General features: G+C 39.6%; 1 protein-coding gene across 1 annotated transcript; it reads right to left on the reverse strand.

Annotated features, from left to right (window-relative positions):
• Positions 1-16,834: 16,834 nt before the first annotated feature.
• LOC143595021 (AP2-like ethylene-responsive transcription factor TOE3) lies at positions 16,835-19,792 on the reverse strand. The gene is made up of 9 exons (XM_077074173.1): positions 19,464-19,792; positions 19,319-19,344; positions 19,149-19,179; positions 18,942-19,029; positions 18,652-18,797; positions 17,846-17,890; positions 17,642-17,733; positions 17,226-17,551; positions 16,835-16,992 (listed from the first exon to the last, which is right to left on the reverse strand). Exons 1-9 carry the CDS (start codon positions 19,790-19,792, stop codon positions 16,843-16,845), a joined length of 1,233 nt encoding a protein of 410 aa, XP_076930288.1. The 3' UTR covers positions 16,835-16,842.
• Positions 19,793-21,739: the final 1,947 nt, after the last annotated feature.

A 21,739-nucleotide genomic window follows, 5' to 3' on the forward strand; every position in this document is an offset into this window, starting at 1 on the left:
AGTAACCAAGAAACCCCGGTAACCACAACCCCAGCTACTGGGGGAAACACCGGAGAATACACACGTTTTACGAACACTACCCCGGTTACTCAAGCCGGGGCAAGTGCAGTAAATTTTACGAACACTACCCCGGTTACCCGAGCCGGGGCAAGTGCAGTAAACAATCCTTCACTGGGATTCACCAATACCCAGTTGGAGAGACAACAGACGAGGCTCCCCCGCCAAACACTCGATCAAGTTAAAGCGTGGCCGAAGCACGTCAGAAGGAATTCCAAGCTGAATTGGATGAACGCTTGCGTTCACTCCAACAGCTGACGAATTCGGAAGCACTCAACAGCTTAACATGAGCAGTGAGTGCGAGTACTTGGACGATGATTCGGAGGAATCCGACACCGACGCAAACCCTCGCCATAGGGCGAAAGGGAAGCGTATGGAAACGGACTTCCAACCGAGAAGGAATTTTGGAGAAACCTTCAAACCAAAAAACGCGGGTGGAAACCCACGTGACTTCTCTAAAACCTTCAGACCAACCGCTGCAAATGCGGGAACCTCCAAGTTTGCAAGGGACATTGCGGAAGCAATCGCCCCAAGAAGTGCCAAACAGATGTCCAACATCGACACTTATGATGGTATATCCGACCCAGACGATCATTTGAACAGATTCATAGCGGGGGCAACCGTCAGCAACCTGGACGGAAGCCACGTGGTGTTATATGTTCCAGATGACGCTGGTTGGAGCAGCCAGAGCGTGGTTCGACCGTCTACCGGTCCACCACATCTACGATTGGGCAGACTTCCAACAGAAGTTCAGCCAACACTTCAGTCAACAAAGAAAGTACACTGAAGAGCATGGACAATCCTCAACTGCATCCGAGAGGAAGATGAGTCTTTACTAGACTTCATCACGCGCTTCAATTCAAAGAAGCTAAGTCTGGGCAGTATTAGCGAAGATCTTGTTCGCAGCTGCTTTCATCCAGGGCGCGAAAGACCCAGAGCTCATCCGCACCTTAACGGGTAAAGATGGCATGCCATCCACATGGGATGCCATCATGACAGCAGCTAAACGCTTCGCGGAAACGGAAAAGCAACTGGGTAGAGATCTTCCCTAGAGCACAAACCTCTACACCCAGAAAACAAGAGAAAACAATGTCCTTACCGCCCGACTAAACAAAAAGAGGAAGCTAGGCATTTGGGAGTCAAGGGTAAACTTTGACACCTCATCCGGCTCTCGCCCTAGGTTAGGCGGAAAGGATAACATGCGGTCGTCAAACCGGAACTCCAGATGGACGCCACTCACCAAAAGCGTCACCGAAATATTTGACACCGAGAGGCTCCCATGGCCAAAGGCTCCAATAATCCGAGAGCGTCACAAACGCTGATCACCAGCAAATTCTGTGAATTCCACAGGACAAGAGGCCACAACACCGAAGAATGCTTAGACTTGAAGGACATCGTCGAAGCATTTGTCAGAGATGGGACGCTCGCACACCTCGTGGCGTAATGAACGCTGAGCAGGCAATGCGTGTAGAACCCCGGTTGGGGATACAAGACGGAAACTGCAGCTTCAATGTTGGAGACTACATACTGCGTAAACAACGAGATCCGAACCAGGTGCATATCGGCTTGATGGCACTCCCATCCCAACAACATGGAAGGGAGCTCAATTACACAGTCTGCATGTAGATCAATTCCAAACTTGTAAAGAAAAGGCCCAGAGCTACTTCTAATGGAAATGATTCTCCTTATCACATTGACGCTGATAATCTTACATTTATACTTATGAACTTTCCACACTGATATGCCGATCTTCACCGCATACATAAGTGGGGAAGTAAGTCGTTGGGTGTGGAAGGTGGCAAAACCCGCATAAACACAAAAAACGGCAAACCTTCACGCAGGTCAGTCATAGGTGAAGTTCGGTCATCCCACTAAATGAAAGTGCCGGTCCTACCCGCACAATCATCATAGAGGAAACTGAACGTTAACCTATTGACAACCGCGCGTCGAACGGTTAACTTATCCAAAACGCTGATATGCCGGTATTCAACCGCATAAATAAGTGTGAAAAGAAGTCGTTGCGTGTGGAAGGCGGCAAAACCCGCATAAACACAAAAAACGGCAAGAATTTCTAAGGAAAAGATGAGGAAAACCTTCACGCAGGTCAGTCATAGGTAAAGTTTGGTCATCCTACTAAATGCAAGTGACGTCTTACCCGCACAATCATGATAGAGGAAACTGAACATTAACCTATTGACAACCGCGCGTCGAAAGGTTAACTTATTCAGAACACTTAGAAAATCTCTTAAGGAAAAAATGAGGAAAACCTCCACGCAGGTCAGATATAGGTAAAGTTTAGCCATCCTACTAAGTGAAAGCGACGGTCTTACCCGCACAATCACGAAAGAGGAAGCAAAACTTTAACCTATTATCTGCCACGTTGAAAGGTTACTTATACAAAGTACTTAAGAAATTGCTAAGTTAAACTAAAGTATGCACAAGCGAATCATATATTGTTTATGCGGCAAAACAAGTGCCAAATTAAACTATAATATGCATGAGCAAGTCGTATAACGTTTATAAAGCAAGAGTGACGGTCATACCCGCACAAAAGATTTATATTCCATAAAAATTCAACTGTTACAAGAATGGCTGGGTATCTACCCGCCTACAAGAATATAAATCTATACAAAGACGTAAATCTATCCTAACAGTGGGAAAGGATTTAAAAGATCAAGCTTCAGGGCCACTCCCTCCAAACCCACTTGTACCCGCACCATCAGTTGGCTGTGGTGGTTCAAGGAAGGTCTTGAGAATGGTTAGCCCATCATCAGCAGCAGCAACTTCGTTCACTTCTCCACCACCGGGTGCGGGAAGGCGGCATACTGGTTCACTGCTTGGTCATACGCAGCTTCAGTATCCACATCATATAAAGGGAAGTTGGAAGGCGGGATACCCTTCTCAACGAACCCTAGACCAAGCAGGAAGCCAGCCTTTTTCCCCATCCTCATGAGAAGCGTTGAGGGCTGCGCTCATGGCATCGTCATATGATGTGTCCGTGAAGACCCGATGCACAACCTACAAAACAAAAATACAAGTGTCAACCTTTTCCAAGTATCATGAAAAGCGTAAAGACATTATGAAGCTATGCATACCTGCGACAACGCTTCTCGTAGAAGCCATTCCTTGATAACCAGAGCCTCCTGGAGGGCAGCTTGAGCTTCATTACGGGCGCGTTCGGCTTCGTTCTTTGTAAGGTTGGCAAGCAACACATCTTTGGCTGCAGCCTCTTCGACGCCCTTTAGCTTACGCTCAGTATGGTCAAGCACCCTCCTCTGGTTCAAGATCTCTTGGAGCTTCTTGGCATCTTCCATGGCCAAGGCATCATGAGCCTGCTGGAGCCTCTCTAATTTGGCTTTGAGCTCCTCATTTTCGGCGCGCAGAGGTTCAGCAACAGCTTCAGCCTTGGTGGCCCTCTCGGTTGCGTTCCGCGCAGTTCCTTAGCCAACCGAAGCTGTTCGTTAACAGCTTGGGTAGCCTTGGAACGGGCCTCGAGACGGGCCTGAACTTCAACCTCAAGAGCCTTGAAAGCCTTCTCCTTCTCCGCAGCAACGGCGGAGAGTCTCCTGTTCTCCTCCCGGATAGCCCGCGCCTGAGCTACTTCTTGAATACGAGCTGCCTTTAACTTGTCGTTTTCACGACAAAGCAGCTCGACGCGCGGTCTGCATCCGGGCAAGGAGAATTCGAAGCTCGTTTGTCAGCCTACCCTCCTGGTAGCTAGCCATTGCTTCCCCTAACGCACCACTGGGAGCTGCGTGACGAGCCCACTCCACGCACTCCACAGGCGTGCGAAGGGTTGTTCCTCGGTGGATGTTCATCGTGGAACATACACTCATTGGAATCCGACACCTGCAAAAACAAAAAGCAGTTAGGAAAAGATGATATATAATAAAAAAAGGCAAAAGAACCCTACGCACCTGTAGGATCGACAACAGGCCGATAGCCGCCGAACCCATCACTTGAACCTAACGGATATCCATCCAAGAGGTCAGGCAGATGGGAAGGAGGCAGAGATTGGCTAGACGCCCCAACCCCAAACATACCTGCTGAACCGGACGGGGGCGAGGTGGTCGCCGGTGCCGGAGGCGCGGTTGAAGCCGCCGTCGTAGGAACTAACGGAGGTGAACTCACCGGAGGTGAACTCACAACCGTGGTCGCCGCTGCGGAAGAGCCCGCAGAAAAAACTCACCCGCCGGCTCAGTGAAGGAATCAGTGAATATGGCACTTACAGCCGGCGGAGACGACGTCACAGTTGGAACAGTTGCGTCAACCGAGTGAGCAACTGAACCAACCACTTGAAGCAGGCGCAGCCGCCTGGGTCATCGCCTCGGGTAGGTTGACCAAACCTACCGTCATGGGTACAGAAGTGCTCCTCCCCGCTCCACCCTGGAATGCGGTTGCATCCACGCCTGCATGAAGACAACATATTTAAATATAATGGCGGAAAGATATGAAGTTAAAGTTCAAAGTTTACACATACGAGTTCTCTTCAGCTTGAAGGTTCTGATAGGCGAGGACGAACCCGATGGAGCCGGCCTCTTCACGCCGCTCACCGTCGTCATCCTGGGCTGCCCGGAGGTGACAGCTGTCTCAACCTCCGGAACAGTGGTCTCACCACCACCAGGGTTCCCCGCCACTCTTCACTCTCGGTCTCCGACTCTGACCGATTCCCCTGATCGGCAGTGGAGGCAACCTTCGCCTTACCCTTCCCGTCAGCAGCCTTCTTCTTCCGCGTGAAGAAAGGACCATCTGCGGATTCCTCATCAGAAGATGACAAAATTAGAGGAATACCGTCAGAGGTTTGAGCATTGACAAGGCGAGGGTTAATAACTCCTTACCTGGCCGCGTGGCGCTCAGAATCGGGTGGCCCGACAGGTAGACCTCCACAAACCGATCCGCCGTTTGCTCCAAGATGGGCAACTCGTTCTCATCAAGAGCACGGGTACCCATCCGAGCGGGACCACCAGCTTCCCGCGGATGCAGGAGCGATTGTAGGTCGTTTCCCTCTGAAAACAAAAGAAAAACAGTTAGATGAAAACTTTAAATCAGCAAAGAAGATGAAGCATACCGTAAGGGATAGAGTTCAAACCGTATTCGAGGACGATGGGGATCTGTAGCGTCTCCGTCCCAGCATCTTTCCACACCCCGGCTCATCCCGAGCATCACCATCCCGGACTCCGCAAAGCGGTAAACGGAGATTGGATCCGGAAATCTTGGCAAACCATCCGCCTCCTGATAGTTGGAGGCGTGAAGGCTGGGGAGTGCTCTCCCGTTCTTGAATGTCATCGCAATAGGGACAACACGGGCAGAGATGTAAAAGAACTCCCGCTTCCAAGACCGAAGACTGCGCTCGGTAGCACAAATCTTCAAACCCTTGATCCGGGTGACCAAGGTATACCACCCCTGGATGCACCTCCAGGAATAGAAGGTCATCAGGCGGTCGACATGGGGCTCCACGCCCAGAATGAGGCACACCCATTCAAAATGGCGAATCTTGGCGATCGCCATTGGGTGTACCTCCGTCAGATGTACACCGTGTCTCTCCAGAACACGGTACACAAACTTCGTCAATGGGAACCTGAGATTCCCATACATGAAGAAGGCGGCATACACCCCTATCTTGCCCTTGGGGGCATCGTACACCGTCTGATGAGGCTTAGGAAACTCAGGCTCGAAAGGCTCGAGCATGAACTTCCTAACAATGTACTGGTACAGATCGACGGTAAGAGCATACTGGCACTCACCAGCAGTACTCTTATCGTCCTTATCAGAAGTAGACGACGGATTCTCGGCATACACGTCAGACTCCTCGGCGGTAGCCTCAAGATCATGAAAAGAAGACATATTTTGGATGTAAAGAAGAACGATTTCAGGAGAATGCTCAACAGAAAAGTTAGAGTATTCGCCGGAAATCGTTTAGAAGAAGAGAGGTGAAACTGTGAGTTGAGATGCATCCTCTCCTCCCTTTATATACTCATCGCAATAAATGCGATGAATTTAATGCGGAAGAGAGAGGAAAACGCTGGTGCAATGAAACTATGACACGTGGAAAAAGCAAGCTGGCAACAGCTGTTGAAAGGACGCGTGCCGTAAACTTCGCGGCCACGCGCCCGAAACTCGCGCCCACGCGCCTGAAAATGCGTCTGGAATGACCATATACTGTCACGTCGTCATAACTTCCTGCACGTCCTGACACTGTCAGAAGAAACCGTCGGACGACGTTTCAACAGTTTGGACTGTTCTTATCCTTTCACCAACTCTTCGAATTTCAAACAGATTCAAAAAGATTCAAAAGTAAGCGGGACTATACCCCTTACCTTGGCAACCAAGTAACTATAAGACGGGTGCGGGTACAGTGTCAAGGCAAAACCCTTCACATACTTAGCACCCGCAGGGAATTGAAGCCAAGAATACCTCGGCAAACAAGTAACTATAAGACGGGTGCGGGTACAGTGTCAAGGCAAAACCCTTCACATACTTAGCACCCGCAGGGAATTGAAGCCAGGAATACCTTGGAAGTAAAGTAACTATAAGACGAGTGCGGGTACAGTGTCAAGGCGAAACCCTTCACATACCTAGCACTCCGCAGGGAATTGAAACCAAGAAGGATCTTCTGGGCCATGCTTGCGGAAACGGGAATAACATCCCCGCATAGCGGGAACGTCGAGAACTAGATTGTTTGAAGCTCCAAGATGGAATTGGTTGTTTAAACATAATTGATCACTATGTTCAAAACTACCAAAACCTCATGGAGAATCTACACAAGTGGAACTCAGCGCTCCTGACTTGCGAGGAGGTTACAGACCTACCCGCATCATACCCAAAGATCAAGCAGAAAAGTCGGGAATTTCTGCACGTGACATTAGGACTTCCGCGGGAAGAATCCCCATGGAAAACCTTAAAATTAAACCCTTTTCAAAACCCTTTGCTTAAGTCCAAAAGTTCACCTCACTTATTAACAATTCATGAGAAGAACATTGGACTGGGGGGACTTGAAAAGGTAGGTCCCAGCAGAGCCCAGTTGGACCCGCAAGACTCACCTCAAAGAGGGACGTCTGTGCAGTTGAACCCGCAAGACTCACCTTCAACAGGGACGTCTGCGCAAAGGCTAAACTCGCAAGACACCTTGAAGAGGGACGTCTGCGCAGAAACCAACTGGATCCGCAGGACCCACCATGCTCAGAGACGTGACGTCCTTACGCGCAGTACGCAAGCTGTTCCCGCAGGAAAAGCCTCCCAATGGTGAAGTACCCCGCCTGTTCCCGCAGCTGCGGATACAAGCCATCAGGGAAGGCTACCTGCGCAGCAAGGCTACACGCACAAGGCACTTAACTCTTAAATAATTCAGTAATGTCACCTGAAGAAGGAGTGAGCAAGCCGGGAACACTCCCGCCCAAAGCCGGGAATACTCCCGCCCAAATGAGCCAGTCCGTACGCTACTGGAGGACCTTTTGTACTGTACCTGACGAGGTATGGACAAAAGGTCTGACCAAAGCAGCGACAGCTCACTGTGATAAAGGAATAGTACACAGCCGTCCTGGTCACTATCAGCCGCTGCCTACTCACCAACCCCTGTCACTATTAGCCGCTGCCTACTCACCAACCTGTCGTAGCACGTGCATAGCCTGCAGTTGGTGGAAAAGGAATAGTACACAGCCGGCCTGGTCCATATCAGCCGCTGCCTACCCACCAACTGCCAGCATGGCATGTGCGTAGCCCACAGTTGGCAGAACAGGAATACTATTCAGCCGGCTGTACCTTCTTGGAAACCTACCTTCGGCTATAAATACTCCAACACCTTGGAATGGTAGGGACACATTACATTACCTTATCACAACTTATCTTCTCTAGCAATCTCTTAATATACACTTATATTCAAGAGCAATCTAGTCTGATTCTCACGCAGGAGGGTGGTCACAAGGAGGTACCCCCCCTTCTCAGTGACGAGCTCACGGTGTCTGTTTTGCAGGTCACCAGAAGAACCATCTTTGTCGGACATAACCCCTCGTGGGAAACATCTATTTAACCCCCAGATTATCCGTAATCTGCCCGGGGTCGATTAGTGTTTCTTCAATATTATAGAACACGAGATGCAACCAAGTTAGGGTTCATCAAAAAAAGTTAAACCGAGTCAGGCTTTGAAAGATTGCAATCAGTATTTTGAGTTATATTATCTGATTAATAAAACGCGAGTTAGCCGTTTTGTTTGTGTTTGTTTATCGATAGAGACTTGATATAAGATTTTGATATATTACATGGATTAGTGTGATTCATTGTCGATGACTCTAGAAGAGAAGTTGGGGTTATTTATAAATTAGAGAACGAATAAAAGGAAAAAGGATTGAAGAGAAAGTTTGGAATAATTATGTAACCTTTTAAAAAGCAAGATTGATGGGGCTTTTGTGGCGTTGGGGTCCCAAAATAGGCGAAAGAAAGAGGTGTCGGCAAATGACTATTGCATCACTCAATTATTGCTTCCTCCGCCTTTTCCTTTCAGCAACTACCAGTATCCCTTTGACTCAATTTCCCACTCAATAATAATAATAATAATAAGTAAAAATTGCCAAAAGAGTCTACTTAAACAAACCTTTTTAAAAAAATAGTCATTAAATTTTTAGCCGTCACCCAAAAGCAGTGTTTAAACCCTCAAAACTACAGGCTAAGCCTTAGCTGTCTCCAAAAAACACGGGCTAAGCCTCAGTCGTCTCCAAAATGTGCAGTTTAATAGCCAAATGCGTGGACAAGCTGTCGAAAATATAGACTAAATCTTAGTTACCTCAGTCGATGGAGGTGATGTGGTGGTTTGTTATTGTCAGAAATGAGGGTTGACTACTTTGGTGAAGGCTAAACTATCATGACTATTTCAGAAAATTGTTTAGTTAACGTAACTTTTTTATGTAAATTTTTTCCAATAAATAACGATATACACATATTCTTTTTAATTTTAATCAAAATTATTAGAGAATCTATAGTGGAGTATTGTTTTGGGAACATGTGAAGTCCTTTTTTCTCATCTATGTGGCCTTCACCTTCGTGGCTTTCATTGAAATACCTTCTGCTACATATGTTCATGAATGACATTTGATTTAAGCAATTTAAAAAAATTTGGCAAATAATAAAATAATTATTACAAATTAATTGGCTACTGAAAGTGTGACTGAAATCACGACAATTAGACCATGGGCTATGAATATGGTTATAAGTTAATATAAAGTGATGTTACGTCTCTATCATCTAAGCAGCGGCTGAGGTGGCGGGGAGTGACGCTCCACCACCTCTCTACAAGTCCACAGCACGTATGTTTAGTATGCATGAATAACAAGGGAATGAAGTAAATCATTGTGAAGGAATGAAAAAATAGGTGTCTAGTTAATCAATAGAATGGAAATCAACGATTAGCTCATTCCATTAAAACTATCATTCCCACCTTTTTTTTATTCAGTTCCTCTTTCTCCCTACTATCTCGACAACAACACATGACAACCACCACCACTATCGTCACCATTGACATTTTTTTATTATTTCGAGGTAGGGGGTATTTTTGTCATTAGTATTTCATTCATAAATTAATAATTTATTTCATTCTCTTATATTAACCAACAAGACAAAAATAATAATAGCAATCTACCTCATTTCAGTATCCATTCCGTTCCGGTCTAGTCCAGTCTTACATGAAACTTATTATAATTATAATCACTTTTATATTTGAAAATAAAATATCATACATATGTACTACCTAACAAATTAATCCAAATAAAAAACTGGTAAAAGATGTAAATATATTACACGGTTTAAGGAGAAAGGGTCACGAGCCCGACATCCACCCAAGTGAAGTCGCAATCGTAATTAAAGCCTCACTTTTTTCACATGTTAACTCCAAAACTCAAAAGGAAAAACAGAACAAAACATGTTCCACTCACTGTTTCAAAAATTTTCTATATTTGGAAATAATGATTTTTGATGTCACATCCTTTGGTATCCTCAAAAGGTAAGCATCTAACACTTCCCGTTAGGATTCCATCTTTCATGTTGTTCATAAGTTTAAGTCTTTTATGTCACACATATCTACCAAATGTACCTTCTATAGCTATTATAAATAAATATCATTAGGTTTAGTTTGTGGCTCTACCTTTGATCTATATTCATTTATGATAATAATACTTTTTCTTTCATAGCAAGTGCAACTATAATACAGTTATAGTAAAAAAGAATAAGAACAAGTACTGCCTACTAACTTTGTGATAAGTAACACTTGACTTTTATATATTTTTGAACTTTATTACACTGGTTTAATCTTAGTAAAGCCACTCTTATGTGTCCATTCCAACGATTTAAGTGTGACAATAAGAACTCCATGTATACATAACTTTGTGATAACCTATATTTCGTGGTGGGGTGCTACAAATATGTCTTTGCCATCCAAGTTATGTTGGAACAGATGGCGTGCATTCTTGTTTACTTTGCATTTGAAGACTTATATTAAAATACAAATTTTCTAAAAATCATAAGAGATTAGATGAAAATTTTGAAAAATATTTGAACCTTTTCTTTATTTATACGAGATATGCTATTTAAGGGTATAAATTTGTGACATTAAGTATCGATATAAACAAACAAAGTTATATTTATATAGCGGTAATCTTGACATTTAGTTACTGAAGTAATATCATAGGTCTTTCAAATTACAAGACCTGCCATTGCCATGTGGCTAATTTTTAATATTCAGATTAACTACTCATTATGATAGTGACGTGTCTTACAGTCAAGGATTTTCACGCTCTTGAGAGATAATAAACGCTTACTTATGGTTATCACGCAATTAACCTATTTAAAAATTGCTCTACACTAGTCAAGTAGGGAATCATGCTAAGTAAGAGCATTCTCATCCCGTTCCATATCCCTATATCCATATATCATATAATTGCACTAAAAAACACTATATTTCTCTCTCCTATTCAATTAAATAATATTTTTTTATATCTTTCTCATTACAGTTTTCTCTCTCCACCTTATAATTTACAAAAAATCACTACCTTTTCCCCAAATTTACAAAAAATCACTACCTTTTCTCTCTCCACCCTATAATTTACTCTCACAACCACTCACAACCTCACCCTATAATTTACAAACCCTCCTCACATAATTTTAAGGGATGGGTTGGGAATGCTCTAAGATAGCATTTCCAACCCATCCTCTAAAATTATGTGAGGAGGGTTTTTAAATTATAGGGTGGGGTTATGAGTGATTGTGAGTGTAAATTATAGGGTGGAGAGAGAAAAGATAGTGATTTTTTGTAAATTTGGGAAAAAGGTAGTGATTTTTTTATAAATTTTAAGATGGAGAGAGAAAACTGTAATGAAAAAAGTATAAAAAAATATTATTTAATTAAACAGGAGAGAGAATTGTAATGTTTTTTAGTGTAATTATATGATATATATGGATATAAGGATAGCGAACGGGATGAGAATGCTCTTAGAGGCATTCTTCTTGTTTTGACACGTTATGGTGGTTGTAATACACATATAAGAGGCATTCTTCTTGTTTTGACAATCTCAAATGCCATAAAACGTGTTCGTAAATTGACTTAGGACGGGTTTACAAGAAATTTCAAATGCAAACGATTACGTGTGTTGAACAACATGCTCAATTATTTGTTATTGAAGTATATATTATTAGAAGTGTCCTTGCGGCTTACCATTTGACGTGAGCACAAATGGTAGGAATGAATTACCATGCATTAATTCAAATCAACATACCATCATAGTGGTATAGGCCTTTTCTCTATGTTTAATTTTCCCGAGGCGCTGGAAATCCAGACCGGCTCAGAAAATCACCAGTGCTATTTAGTCCGTTTCGACTAAGATCATCTTTGACCGTTTCCCTTCCATTTCCTTCCCTGCCGAGCCGCCTCTCTTCGCCATTCGCTGCCTCTGCCTTCCCTTTATATAGCATAGCCAAGCGCCCTCCTTTACAATCAAAAAGAAAAAATAAATACCAATCAAAGCCCTATCGTATCAGTACATCTCTGTGATTTTTCCGGCAGGGGACTTTACTCGACCCATTCCCCAGTCTCCCGCTGCTAAGTAAGTGTGACTCCGTATGAGGACATTTTGTTATCCAAAAGAAACATTGAGGTGGGTTCGGTGACTTGTAGATTATGTGGAGAATACGAAGAAACGAGTGATCATCTTCTCACTTCTTGTTATTTTGCCACATTAGTTTGGCAATTTGTTAATAATTGGTGTCACATTCCTTCATCTATGCTTTTTTTATTCGCGACTTGCTACATTATTATGAAACTAGCAATTTGGGGACTAAGAAAAACAAGGTTTTATATAGGATCATTCTCACAGCGTGTTGATGCATTTGGAAGACGAGAAACGAAGTCATCTTTTCAAATAAGACGGTTTGCTTCGCCAAAACTATGGAAGATATTAAATCGTTGGGATTTTTTGGATAAAAAATTATTCGTCTTTCTAAAATTTGTTATGGAAAGATTGTATAATTTTATGTTGTAATCTTGTTTTCTTTTGTTCGGTTTCTAGCTTTTTGCTAGTTGTTTTAATGAAATTTGTTGTTCCAAAAAAAAAAATAATAAATAAATGTTGTTGCTCAATTTCCGCAATAGATAAGGGAGTATTTTTTTATAATATTTGTTTACTAACTAAATTTCTAAGGAGTTTATTATTATTATCATTATTGATAAAAAGAATTAAACTATTTAACTAAGACCTGTAAAATAATAAAAACTAGCTTGTATTAAACCTGTACGTTGCAACGGGGGGATGCGGCGAAAACTTTGTCGGTATTGGCAAGGTTCTTTTGCATATGCATAGTTAACAAAAAACTTGTGCGCTTGCGGCAACGCTGCAGCGGTACTTTGGGCGCTATAGCTTGAATAACATATTAAAAACTTGGGTTATCATTTTAAAACCCCATGGGGTTATTTGTCTAATTTAATAAAAGTTGTGAGGTATATATGAAAATATGTGTGAAGTTAATTGTGTAATTAATAGAGCTTGGGAGTTAACGTATTCAAACTTGTGAGGTGTATTGTGTAACTAAATTTTCAAAAGAAAATTTTAAACATAGTATTGTGTTGAAGATTTTAAAGAAAACAACATGACACTTATTACTCAACACTTACCATTAATGTTATTAATTATAATAGTTTTGTGTTTTCATGCATGACACTTACCATTCATGTTATTGCTCGATTAAGTAACTGTGTAATCAGTTGGAATCCTGCAACACCCATCTTTTCATAACCCCTACACTTTTATCATCTCCACACATTTTACCCCTACACAAATACAACTCTTTATCATCTCTACAAATACTTTTATTCTGAAACAGATTAATTCTTTTTATTTTCATTTACATTCAAATCTACGTATTTTAATTTATTATTTTCTTTTTGTAAATTTCTCGGTCGACTTTCAATTAATATTTTTGGGAGTCATATATAGATTATGATAAATTAATTACGAAATTAAAATGTTTTGATATATGTTTTCCTTTTTAAAATAACAACAAATTTCTTTTAAATTTTTGTTGTTTGTGTGACTTGAACCCAAGACACCTCATCTTAAACCCAAGTGTTTAAATCAAAGATAACAACTAAACTCAAATACCCTAAAATATCGAAGTTTTATATAATTTACTATAAAACGATTACAATAAAGTGGCAGGCAAACGGGCAACAAGTTGCGCCGCAACCCCCTTTTGAACAGCAAAGCCAATCCTGCTAAAAACGAAGCTTTGGGACCTAGAAGCTGAAGAGGTTCCGTGTACGACGCGCTGAACCCTACTCAAAAATTTCACAGCCTCTGGAGCCAGAAAACCAAATGTATCAAAGGCAAATGGTAGAAAGACATGTTGATTATCTAAACAAGCTTTCTCGTGTTTAACAACTTTGCCCGATTCAGCCTTCAACGCAGCCTGACCCACAACAAACCCACGGTCCCTGAGCCCAACAAGAGGAGACACTCCTGTAAGATCCACACAGGCGTGTTTCCCCCCTGCCCACCCGAACACAAGAATATCAGCCGGTCGTAAAGTAGACCTCCCTTCAATAGGATCCGTGAGAAAGTTAACAGGGGCCTCCTTTTTAGCAGAAATCCCTGCCCGTTTAAGAACATCACACAGAACATCCCTAACCAGATCATGTCTATATTTAAAGCCAAGCAATTCTTTGCAATGCACCGCATGGTCACCAAAAGAATCCAAACAGACCTTACGACAAATTGGGCAAGGTTCTATAATTATACATATTATATCTTCTAATTATTCTATAGAAACTATAATTATATGAACCAAATTACATGCCCAATCCATCAAATGTCTTAGTCACGTATAAAGTTAAAATATGATAATTTCTTTCATCTAATGTTCAAAGACATCATCAATCAGCATTCCATTCGTCCTTCATCTTTTCAATTATTAGAAGTATTAACATACATATAAGAAACTTCACCATCCCCACACGGTTGAGTGTGTAACATTCATTATTATATAACAACAAACAAAAATAATATACATATAAAGTTAAAGTAGGTACAGGGGATTATCCGAGTCAATGTGAAGTACCACGAACTAAGAACCAAACGTGAATTGAGATGAATTAAACGTGTGTTTTGAGTGTGAGTATTAGGAATGTATTGAATGCATCTCTTCTGATTGTTGGGGTTGCATTTATAATGTCTAAAATGTTACTCATAACATTTAATGCGATAACTATTCATGATATATTTTGTTATTGGGCTTGTTTTCCTTTCTTGAAAAGTGCTCCCCTCTCAGGGTCCTGTTTAGTTAATGCGTATATGGAAAGCTAGGCTGTGCAAGACTCCTCGGGACTCGACACCCTACAACGGTTATGTTGTTGAAGATTCGTGTTGTGTTGTATTGACTAATGATGAGTCCCGGGTCCGGAGTTGTAGTAGATTCCGGATCCAGATATTGTTGATTTGTATACTCATTATTCCGGTATCCTATAGTTATTCATGGTCCAAACTGGATCCGGACGTGACGTTCGTTTTTGCCTCCTTGGTTCCATTGGGTCCGAACCCGGCATCCGTTATCATATAACAATGTATTACTTACACCCAACTGACCCAAGCTTAAGATATTCTCAAAGTGGTAGTATTACTTTTTTTTTTTTGAAAAGTATAGACAACATTCCTTTTTTGTTTAAGTTAAACTATTTTAGGTTGTTTGTTGTCTTCAATTATAAAACATTTAAAATACTTTCCTCATATGGTAGGTTCCACCTACCATTTGCTTGAAATTCAAATCTTTTAAAAACATTTTTATTAAACTTTTAATCTTATAACGAGACTTTTAAATAAAAGTTTTGAAGACATCATGATTATTTAAAAATCCTTTATTTAAAAATCATGTTATTTTTATTTGAGGTTGATTTAATCCCTCGTAGGTCACAACATTTTTATGTTGTAGTCTTCAACATTGATCTTATTATATTTCTTTAGATGAATTCATTGTGTTTTGCAATTTGATTGATAACCAATGAGATTTAAGATAATTCATTAGTGTATCGGAATATGTATGCTATATATAATCATCTTTGTAGGGCTAATCCGGCTAATAATACTCTATATTATTATAAGGATTGAATATATGTATTTCAGCCTTTTATAGTCGGTTTATTACGTACTCAGTATATTTATTTTGTAGCGTAAAAGCCTATTGGGTAAGCACACTTGGGCGGCCCATGAAATAAAAACATAGGAGAAATGGGACCCTATAAAAGGGTCACTTTCATCTATTTCTCCATACATCTTCTTACAAAAACTTCATCCTTTCTCTCTTGTTGTGTTTGCAAAAACTAAGATTCGATATCCGAGTGTCAGTGATTTCCGCAAACTACCAACACGGATTAATCCAAGTAAAGTTGTGGGATCCATTAAATAGGACCTACATTTTCGTTTGTTGTTGTATCAATTGGAGGAACAATACTGAATACTCCATTTGAGATGATCTTTATGTATTCTCCCTATCGCTTCGTGAGAAAATAATTTGTTTTTCGAATCTCTAAACTTATTGTGCGCCGCTTTGATTATAGTGATGCCAGATTCACCGCTACAACAATGAGTCATTTTGTTGTTAATGCGCAAAGTTAAGTGATCTTGGTGTTTATGTCCCTTCACTTTAAGTTTGTTTGATGGACGATTCGATCAGCAACTCCCATTGCATTTGTATAATAATCAACAATCCATTAGAAATTTGTGTGAAAATGATTTAGATTAAAAAGTATTTATGGATTTAACGTAATTAAACACTTTTTTAATTCAAAATATGGCCATTTTATAGTAGTTGGAGGGCAATAACTTCGATATCATTCGTTAAGCAAATCCCCGAATGCCTTGTCCGTTTGGAGGGCAACCCCTCCACTGTCTCTCCGTTTTTAAAAGGTTGATGTGATGATAACGTGAAAGAGAGCGAACTTAGACGTGAGATGGATGGGAAAGAGTCGGGGGCTATTTGGTAGTATCTTAATAGGCATAACCTCTTAATCATTAAGAGGTTACCAAACAGCCCTTCAATCCGTTGACAATGGAGCAAACAAAACAAAATAAATTGGAAGACTTTATATCCGTTTTCTTTATTCATTTACTTTTCTTTATAGTTTTCCTCATTGAGAATAATAAATTGAAAGATCACCATTTTGCTTGCATCATTTGCACACAAACTATGAAATTAACCTTAGGTTACCTTTTTGTTTTTAGGGTTTTGGGTAGATTACGAATATACAATCAATCGGTGGATTCAGAAATTGAATCTTTGTTTTGGGAATCGTGATGATGCTGCAGCACTCATTGCATAGATTTGGTGTACAGGAGGTCCATTGGCATTAACATTGCTTGCACTTGAAGTCACTGGTAAATCATTTCCTCCTTCCAATGTGCTGCTTGAAAACTGTGTTCAACAAGTTACGTTACAATTTAATAATTAGTATTTGTATGTATATATATGTGTGTGTGTTGACTGTGCAAAAGCTAAAAGTCCTCTACAAATAAAATGATGTTTTGGTATATATGGTTTGTGACCACTAGTTCCCACCTGCCTTTCTTAATAATTTATAAAGCTAAACAATAATGCAATATCCATGTAAGATTATAAATGTTTATTTGCGACTTAGGAACACTCACTTGATGACTTGATGAGCTGAAGAATTGTGGATTGAACATATGACGTATAGACGAGTCAACGGGTCTCATAAAATGTTTGTATCCATGCATTTCATTTTGAGTTGTAAGCGATTCGGATTCTTTATGACTCAAAAGATGTAACGTATTCGCTTCATTCCATCCGATAGGTCTAAAACCAAGCTGAATTGGGTCAGAACAATCATGTCTTTCGAAATGACCATTTTCTCCTTCATTATTGGACACATTTGATGTCGAGCCACCTAAGCTCAAGTCAAGATTATGGTCCGAAGATGCGTTGTTATTGTTACTGTTACTACTCGAACATTCTGTCCAACAAAACAAAAAGAACATTCATATTTAATTAATAAAAAGAATAATATATATATTGTTTCTGAAATAAACGTGTGATGTTTTACCAGTCAAATTGAGCTCATTCTCATATATACTTGGATCAAAATTTGTAACAGCAGCCTTTCCATTACATTTAATAGCAGCTTTATCATAAGCCCTAATAAATATAAAACAATAAATAAATAAGAAAATAGAATTCTAGTAAAACCCTTTTGAGTTTAAACTTTGACAAATTAAGTCCTTCAAAAGTTAGAAACATATTACTTTACCTTGCTGCTTCAACTTCTGTATCAAACAGACCAAGATACACATACCTGTTAAATCAAATAAACCTTAAAACATCAACCTTGACTAAAAAACATCATTAATAATTAAATAACCTAAAAGAGGAAACATATCCTAAATGTCTTGTTTGTTGATCTATTTACTATCAAGAAAAGGGAGAAGCATCTCTATGAGTAAAACAAAAACACAAAGGAAAAGAAAAAGGAGAAAACAAACTTAAAAGTAAAGAGAAGAATGTGTTAAGTAGCTACATAGGTAGCTACAGATTACAGATAGGCATCTCCAAATATATATAAGTATACAAAACTTTCTCCTTTATTGTTACAACATATAACTTTAAATAAATGTACCAAAATATTAAAATATCTTCAACTTTTAAACAAATGGATTGAGTGCCAATGGATATTTTTCGAGTTGTTCCGGGGACACCACACACCCCCTACGTCCGTATAGTCCTATACGGGTCTCATATGCCTAGTATAAAGCTATGCAGGGGGCTATAGGGGATGCCCCTAGTAGTACCCTATTTCTCTCACATGTTAACATAACATAGTTAAAAACTTAAAATGTTTAATATAATCCCAAAAATTGAACGGGCTACCGTATTTCAGGATGTATGATTCGAAATGTATATAACCAACATGATTTTGCTACGAGTGCAACCATCATGTATGATCTCTATGTAGCGCAACCATCATGTATGATCTCTATGTGAATGTGTATTAGTTATTACCTATAAAAATGAAAACATTTTGAATCATAAAAAAACAATAGAAAAGGAAAAACATACTTTTTGCCTAAAAATTGGCCCATTCTAGCTTCCCATCTACCACATTTATGCAAAGTAACACCTCTGAATTTTGAACTTCCTCTTGGGAATCCTGTACTTTGTCTCCTTAGTACATGCACAAACTCTTCCTTTGTTAAATTGTTCATCTGTTCATGTTTTTTTCACAAAACACCATCACATAAATACTCAAAACAAGCTTCTACAACTCAAACATTATATTGTGTTGAAACTATCACACCACACACACATAAAGTAAAAACACACATACTTAAGAACACTGATTAATTAACCTGTTTTAGATCTTCTTGATAGTCTTCAAGATTATAGTTTATATCAGCTTCCATACCCCGGAACTTGATAGCTGCCCTATCATATGCCCTATAATAAACTTATACCATTATAACTTATACATATAGTTAATCAGATTTAAAAAAAAAAAAAACTAGAATTACATAATCCCATAAACAAATAAATCCATATGACAAATTCACAATTACCTTGCGGCCGAGTGTGCGGTGTCGAATCCACCTGTTTATATCGAAGAAACCGTAATTAATCACTTCAACTTATTTATTTGTGTAAATTAAATTAAATCTTTAGAAACATATATAGTTTATGCTACTTTCTTGAACAAAACTAATAATAAAAAAATTTAATGCAGTGTTACCTAGATAAACTTGCTTGCCACAGTCCCTTAGAGTTGATTCATGCAAAATAATTTAATTAGTAGTTATAAAAATATTTCTTAAACAAAACTTATAATAATATAAAGGTGAATAATATATATATTAACAAATAAGCAACAACCCTACCATATATGTGATTCCCACCGGCCAGTTCGCCGGTAAAATGTAACACCACGGTACTGTGAGCTTCTAGACCGTGGTCCACGGCGGCTCTTCTTAAGCGGCTGAGGAACCACGCCGGTGGTAGTCTTTCCGGCCACCGAAGCTGAAGGATGATCAGATGACTGCTGGTTGCAGAATTTAACACCAAACCAGTGAGCTGCCGGAAAACTATTCGCCGGAGACACCATATCTTCACCTGAGGGTCCCACCTCAGGATTATCTTCCACCGGGAAAAACTGACGTGTCACCGGCGGTGATCCGCCGTCATCTTCTTGTTCTTCCACCGGAGACATACTTCCGTTTAGATCCCACATAAATTTAATAATAATAATAATATTGTTAGAAGAAATTGCAAGTCTTATAACAATAATAATAATAATAATAATAATAATAATAATAATAATAATAATAATAATAATAATAATATGTTCTCTCTTAAGAAGGATGTGAATATGTGATGATTAAAATGGGATGGTTTTGTTTTTTATCTTTCTCTTTTAAGGGTAGGTCTAAAACCACAAGCAAAGAACAATAAACCTAGGTAGGGTTTCATAGGTGGAAGGTGGGCTATACATAATATTATTATTATTATTATAGATATAGATATAGATATATAGGGTAGATGGTGTGGGTGTGGGGTGGATCTCTCAATAGATCTTGTGTGTGTTTGTGTGTGAAACATACATCTATATCTATATATACATGATATAATAAGATATATGTATTAAAGCTCTCTAATATATGTGTGTGTGTTTCACTTTGTGTTCTTGTGAACCTGCTTTTTCTTTCTTGTAATCTTCTCATTTACACACTATGTGTGTCATGTATGTGTGTGTATATATATATAGAATGAGTTTAGACTTTGGAGAGAGACGGGAAGGGTCTCTTTCTAAGACAGCTTTCCGACGTTAACGAAATCGAAAAAAGAAGTATAATTTGTATAATGGGAATAATAATAAAAGGTCACCAATGAAAACACAGTTTTTCTCTCTCTACAATTATATTATATATCCAGGAATGGAAATTGATACACAAGACTAGAAAGATGACTAATTACTCTATTTCCTTAATTAGTTAATGTTAATTAATTGTATGTGTCGGTACTATGTATCCTCATATATCATCAAAACTTCTCATTCATTCATTCATTCATTCATTCAAGTATTTAACTTTTATTATTATTATCTCCCCTTGTTTTCTTCCACTTTTACCCTTTTATATATTTTCATTTACCTTTATAGCTGTTGTATAGTAATCATCCGAATCTGTTATCATAAAACTCACGAAACATTAATACCCGTGTTAGTCAACGGATAAGTTAAATCGTAGCATCCGTCAAACATATTTCCCATAACTTCGGTATTGTAAAACTCACGAGTCGTTAATACCTTGTTAATCAATGAGATAAGTAAAATCACATTTTGTACCGTTAATGTTTGGTGGACTACATATGCTTGAGTGAATATTTTGGCTAAAGGTTTAGGGGAGCAAGGGACACAAACGGGTACCCTTAATCGGTGTGGTACCCGAAAACAGAACACCGCCACTAACCTTTCTTTTCAAAATTGAATGAATTAAATCGGGTAATAGTACCCGATGTAAGAAGCCTTTGGAAAGAGCCATTGTGCATGGTACATGGTAAATTTTTTTTTTCCTGTTTAAAACCCACCTTTTTACCAATTTAGACACACAAATCAAAATACACACAATACTTCGAATACACAACAAACAATCTTCATGAATGGAAAATTCGAAAAATCAAGTAACCAAAAAATTCTCTAAAACACGAGGGAGGTTGCTCGACAAGCCTAGGAACCGGTTCTAGTGCTATTAGAGGCTAGCATATGCATAGTTTTTATTTAAAAAGGAAAAAAGAATAATGTTTTTACGGTAATTGAGAGGATTGCTACTTGTGATTAAGGGATTTTAGAGTAGTTTAGAGCACAAATGACATGACAATGTACGATTAATGAAACTTAGGGTACTTGAGAAGAGAACCCCTTCATCCCTTAGACACCCCTTTCATTATGTGCCCTTTTTGTTCGAGACACATGGAAATAGTGAATCGTCTTTTCTCCTCTTGTTATGTTGCGTTTAAGGCATGACGATTGATAATGCTTGGCTACAACTTTCAGGATTGAATCTTTTTGAGCCGAGAGAGCTATATTCTTAACTTGATCAATGTTAGGTATCGAAGAAGAAGAAGCAGATGGTTGAAGGAAATATTTCTACTATAAGTG

The sequence above is a fragment of the Bidens hawaiensis genome, unplaced genomic scaffold, assembly GCF_021521415.1.
Source record: "Bidens hawaiensis isolate Kalapana, Puna unplaced genomic scaffold, B.hawaiensis_p1.1 tig00044597_1, whole genome shotgun sequence".
NCBI lineage: Eukaryota > Viridiplantae > Streptophyta > Magnoliopsida > Asterales > Asteraceae > Bidens > Bidens hawaiensis.

Bases quoted from the DNA above. Each gene is read 5' to 3' on its own strand.
- LOC143595021 (XM_077074173.1), bottom strand. From the start codon at position 19,792: ATGTCTCCGGTGGAAGAACAAGAAGATGACGGCGGATCACCGCCGGTG. The intron at 19,345-19,463 runs GTAGGGTTGTTG...ATCAACTCTAAG, and splicing joins CGGTGGGAATCACATATATG to GGACTGTGGCAAGCAAGTTT. The intron at 19,030-19,148 runs GTAATTGTGAAT...AGTTTATTATAG, and splicing joins ACCGCACACTCGGCCGCAAG to GGCATATGATAGGGCAGCTA.